At 41.7% G+C, this 4,889-nt stretch overlaps 1 protein-coding gene across 2 annotated transcripts; it reads right to left on the bottom strand.

Moving 5' to 3' along the window:
* Positions 1-755: 755 nt before the first annotated feature.
* Positions 756-4,438, bottom strand: hlx1 (H2.0-like homeo box 1 (Drosophila)). Of its 2 annotated transcripts, XM_053336937.1 has the most exons (4): positions 3,855-4,438; positions 3,102-3,284; positions 2,793-2,977; positions 756-1,636 (listed from the first exon to the last, which is right to left on the bottom strand). In XM_053336937.1, the coding sequence occupies exons 1-4, from the start codon at positions 4,288-4,290 to the stop codon at positions 1,316-1,318; spliced, it is 1,125 nt and encodes a 374-aa protein (XP_053192912.1). In that variant the 5' UTR covers positions 4,291-4,438; the 3' UTR covers positions 756-1,315. The 2 variants fall into 2 exon arrangements, with proteins under 2 accessions (XP_053192912.1, XP_053192913.1); XM_053336938.1 differs by lacking the exon at positions 3,102-3,284.
* Between the last annotated feature and the right edge of the window lie 451 nt (positions 4,439-4,889).

Raw genomic sequence — 4,889 nt, 5'->3', positions numbered from 1 at the left:
GGTACGAGCTGCACCAGGCCTATAAATGGAGGAGATGTTGATTGTATCTGTGTCTGGATACATAAAATATACTCATCCGGGTCGTCGCTGCTATCTGGAGCCAGTGAATATATACAAACTATAAATTCCCCTCTTTTCTCTCGCTTTCTGCGCCGCCAGAGCCGCAGCTCAACTTTCACTCAATGATATTCATGTGCGTAAAGGAGAAGACTTGAAGATGTACACATTCATCAAGACGTTATGATTTGGTGGAATAAACTGTTTGACCCAAGGAGAGTATGACACTGATTTTTCTACTCGTCTTTGTTATTTTTCTTTAAACAATAACCTTCTTCATTTATATTATGGGCCAACAAAAGAGCCATATATGAAAATGTTGCTATTATAGATCTATGCATGTATGTATCATTTAAACGTAATGAAGATGATGGCTTGTTTATATTGGTGACAGCAGCTACTCTCACGTTTATGCTCCAACTACATTTTTTATATATAGATGTGTATATATTTATTGATTCATTTCGTTGCATATTTACGTGCAACGTCTTGAATTCCTGCTTTAAAAAAAGTTGCTGTTTTTTATTTGTTGAATTAAAAAAAAAAATGAAATAACCAAACTGAACATAATCATCTCACATTAAAACTGTAGCATCCTCATCAAATAGGCCTGCAGTAATTGACTCAGTCATCGTGAGCGAGACAATTGCAATTTCAACAATTCAATAATAATAACAATAATAATAATAATAATAATAATACATTGAACACCGTGATCCAAATGTTAAAGTAAGAAACATTTTATTTACAATATTTTCAGTGCAAATTATTATTAACAAAATAGCACAACCATATATCCAGACATAAAATACATGATGAACACTGCGTGATGTTCTGAGATCTCCTTTAGGACGTGAAACGAGTGGTTCATAACCTAATAATAAAATTCACAACCGCGTATTTCCCTTCAGATGAAGGAGGACATCATCATCATGCACACAGAAGCTCTGAGAGGAAAACGACAGCAAGGAGACACTGGAGGTGGCTACAAGTCCGATGTTTCAATTTGCAAGTTTGTTTTATAATTACAGCCTCAGAGACAGAAATGGAGGGGGAAAATCTTAGTAAATTATTTATGGCCTTCGCTCCTTGTGTTTGGACTTTATTTAAGACGTAGGACGGTAATAATAATGTCTAATACTGTCTGTTTGATCCAGGCCTGGTTTAAGGTCTGACACTGTGCCTGCCACTCCAGATGCATTTTAAAATCACTGTCGTTCTTCTGTCAAAATCACAAGTTACTGTTCATGAATCGCCTTCATATCAGTATCTGTGAGGCCGGTGTGTCTGTGACTGCGGCCGCTGTCTCCGTGCTGCTCGCCGGCGCGTTCCCGCTCATGATCACGCTGGTTTTATTATGCTCGGAAACGTCCAAAAGTCCAGAGTTCTCCTCCTGGGCCTCGTCTGAATCACACTCGCTCCTGCCGTCGCTCTCACACTCCGACTCCACCGGCTCTTTAGGCTCCCTGCTGGACTCCGACGGGGTCTTGTCCGGTTGCTCCTTGTCCTTGTCTTTCTGAGCTTGCGCCTCTTTGGAGTGTCTCCACTTCATGCGCCTGTTCTGGAACCAGACCTTGACCTGCAAACACACCCGGACACCTTTTAGATCAGACTGCATAATGTAAACACTAAATCAGCAAAACCCTTCTATTTAATTGCCTCAAATGTCTCTTAAATGTCACAAAATATCTCATATTATATCAGTGCCTTATGAATAAAATAGTGACCACCGTTTTGATACATTAGCTCTATAAATGGCTTTTTATTATTTTAAATTTAATCCCCTTAAAATTATTATTTTCTACATCCTCTCAAGTGTAATACTGCATTCCCACTTAAAGACCAACCAGGAAAATAGTACTTTTTTTAAAACTACATTTGCAGAGGACATGGAAGTAAAAGGGAAGGCAATGTGGAGTGTAATGATATGTAGCATTTATTTAACAAACTAATAATAATTAAAAAAACAGTTTCAGTTTTGAGTCATTGCATTATAATAGACATATTAGGGGTGTATTTGAACTATTACAATGTGCATTACAATAAAATGTAAACCAGCTCTGGTGAGATATGGCTCTCTGCAACACCTCTCAACCAATCAGGTTGCACCACACAGTTATGATGCTGCTTTGCAAAGTGCAGTTGTCTATCTTAGCTGAAGCTGTGAGAGAAATAAACATGCAGGTTGCAAAAGTGCAGTGTGTGTGTGTGTGTGTGTGTGTGTGTGTGTGAGTGACAGAGAGAGTGTTATGAAAAATACAAAGCCGATCAGAATTTTAGAAATTCTAATGATGAAACACTTAAGTCATTTTCACTGTAATATTTTAAATTTGGTGTAACTTGGGGCTGACTTTATATTCTACATTTAAAAACTAACATGATAAATATTTTTGAAGTCGTTGAGAGTATTTTTAGAAACCTGACATGCCATTATGGGAACTGAAATTTACAGAAAATATGCATATAACACTAACCGGAACTGCTAAATATGACTAAATCAAAACACTAAAAAAATGTATTAAAATACTTGTTTTTGGTGTCTGGTTTTATATTTTCTGAAGGGGGTTGGGTGGACCTCAGTATTTGTAAAATCCTTGCTACGGCCCTGAGATTTGTGCCAAAAAATACTGATAAAAATACTGAGACCTTGTAACACATCAAATCATATTTGCATCATGTTAGCCAAAGCTGACAGCAGGCCTGTGCTGGTTAACCTCATGTGTAACTCATCTCACCTGAGCGTCTGTCAGCCCGAGCATGGCGGCCAGCTGTTTTCTGTCTGGCTTGGTGACATACTTCTGTATTTCGAATCTCTTCTCGAGTCCTTTTCTCTGCAGATTTGAAAACACTGCCCGCGACCATGACCTTTTCCTCTTGTATGTCTGTGGCATTGTGTCTTTTGTGAGGACAGCATAGGGACCTGCGTGGAGGACAAAGAGGAGGGGACATGAGGTTAAAAGAATAAGACAAACCCAAGCAAACATTGACTGTCGTACATCTCCAAACAGAGACCTGTCTGTTAAAGTCCTACATGTGATGACTACCTGGGAAGGTGTCCTGAAACTGATGCTGGCCTGATTGTCTGCTGCTGCTGCAGCCTAGTGAACTCATCATGGAGGAAGCGTCGCTCATCCCGGGGTCTATGGAGGAGAAGTACTGGCTGGCCGGAGGCTGAATGGGGATGTGGATCCCTGACTGACGGTTCGAGCTAACGATGGACGTGAGATCTGTTACAGAACGAGAGATGGGCTTCAGTCAGTAAAGAGTGACACACGGGCATGAAGACTATGACTGACTCTGCTCTTTGGGGGGTAAGATGGCCTTAAGTTTAGAGAGAAAGAGAGACCCTTCCTTGAAAGCATATATTTTCTTTGCTAACTGAAATTGAGCAAAGCTACATTGCTGTTGTTTGTGGCTGATCCTGACCTCTGACCTCTCTGTGGAGGGAGCAAGAGGGGAGAGGATTTCCCCACAGGGCTCCTTAAAGTGCATATTACGAGGCTGTTTGCACTCGTACTACTCTGTGAACAAGTCTATCACAGTTATAAACTCACTTCCACATGAGTGCAAGTTAGTAGAGTCTGAGTTGTTGCTTTCAGTTTCTAAAACTTTCGACATGACTGTGTCTAGTCTTGTTTTCAATAATGAAATGATCAGTGAAACATAATAATATTTACTGATATAAAACACATCCCCATTACTGTTTTCTTTGGCAGATATGACAGGAAGCTTATCTCTACAATCACTTCGTCTTTAAAAAAAAAAAAGTTTGTGTGCAATAAAATATCTGTGCTCACCTCTTAACGACGACTTTTCTTTGCTCTTTGGATCAAAGTCTGTCGACAATATCCGATCAATTCCGAATTTGAGGTCTTTGCTTGAAGGTGGAGGAGCTTGCTGGGAGTTAAATGTCGTTCTGGAGACTGAGGTTAGCTGTAGTCCGTGTCTGTGGTACGGAGACCCGGGACTCACCCTCGCATACACCGACGGCTCAGGCGCAACAGGAGAAGGGCGCAGCGGGGAGCTCCCGGAGTGCCCCTGCGCACGATGGTGTCCCATATGCACCATGAGGGCCGACGAACCGGGAATGTTCTCCGCATCCCCAGCCTGCAAAATGTCTGCGATGCAAAACGAGGGTTTCTTCATCGTATCCACAGCAAAGCCCCCTGCGCAGTACGCGGACCAGAGGCTAAAATTGGATGCGTAAAACGGGTTGAGCCCGGCCGTGTACATCCCGGAGGTTCTAACGCGTCTTATTGTTTCTCAGTAGAAGGGATGAGAGGACAGACATGTAAAAAAAAGCAGGGAGGGTGTTTTAGGGTAGAGATGACCGTCCTCTTTGTGTAAGTGCCAAAATCGCTCTCCCAACTCTGAAATCCTAACCCTGCAGTTCCACTCTGAAGTTCCTCCGCTGACACTGATTGGTCGCTCCACGAACCAATGGACGTTTCGCGTTTGCTCACATCACGCCCTTGCAAATGATGATGATGATGTGTATCCCCAGCCCCACCCTCCCCTCTCCCCACACACATACACACATACACACACGACCGGGACACATCGGAGTAATTTTGATCCTGAGATGATGGATTGATCACTTAAAGAGAACCCCCCCACCCACCCACCCACCCATATCACCGCACACAAAAACAGTCATTATGTCCATGAAGCCTCGTGTTAATTTAGACTTTTGGAAATAAATAATAAAAGCCATATGCAGTTGACTGTATTTCCCCCAAAATGTCTTTATCTGTCAGTTTTTCAACACACACTAAATATTTTTGCGCGCAAAAAATGAACACACCATATCGAACAAAGGCCCACAATCATAT

Source organism: Scomber japonicus, chromosome 17 (genome assembly GCF_027409825.1).
Source record: "Scomber japonicus isolate fScoJap1 chromosome 17, fScoJap1.pri, whole genome shotgun sequence".
In the NCBI taxonomy this organism is placed as follows: Eukaryota; Metazoa; Chordata; class Actinopteri; order Scombriformes; family Scombridae; genus Scomber; species Scomber japonicus.
The sequence above is the reverse complement of the archived record's forward strand: the minus strand, read 5'-3'. Positions and strand labels throughout refer to the sequence as shown.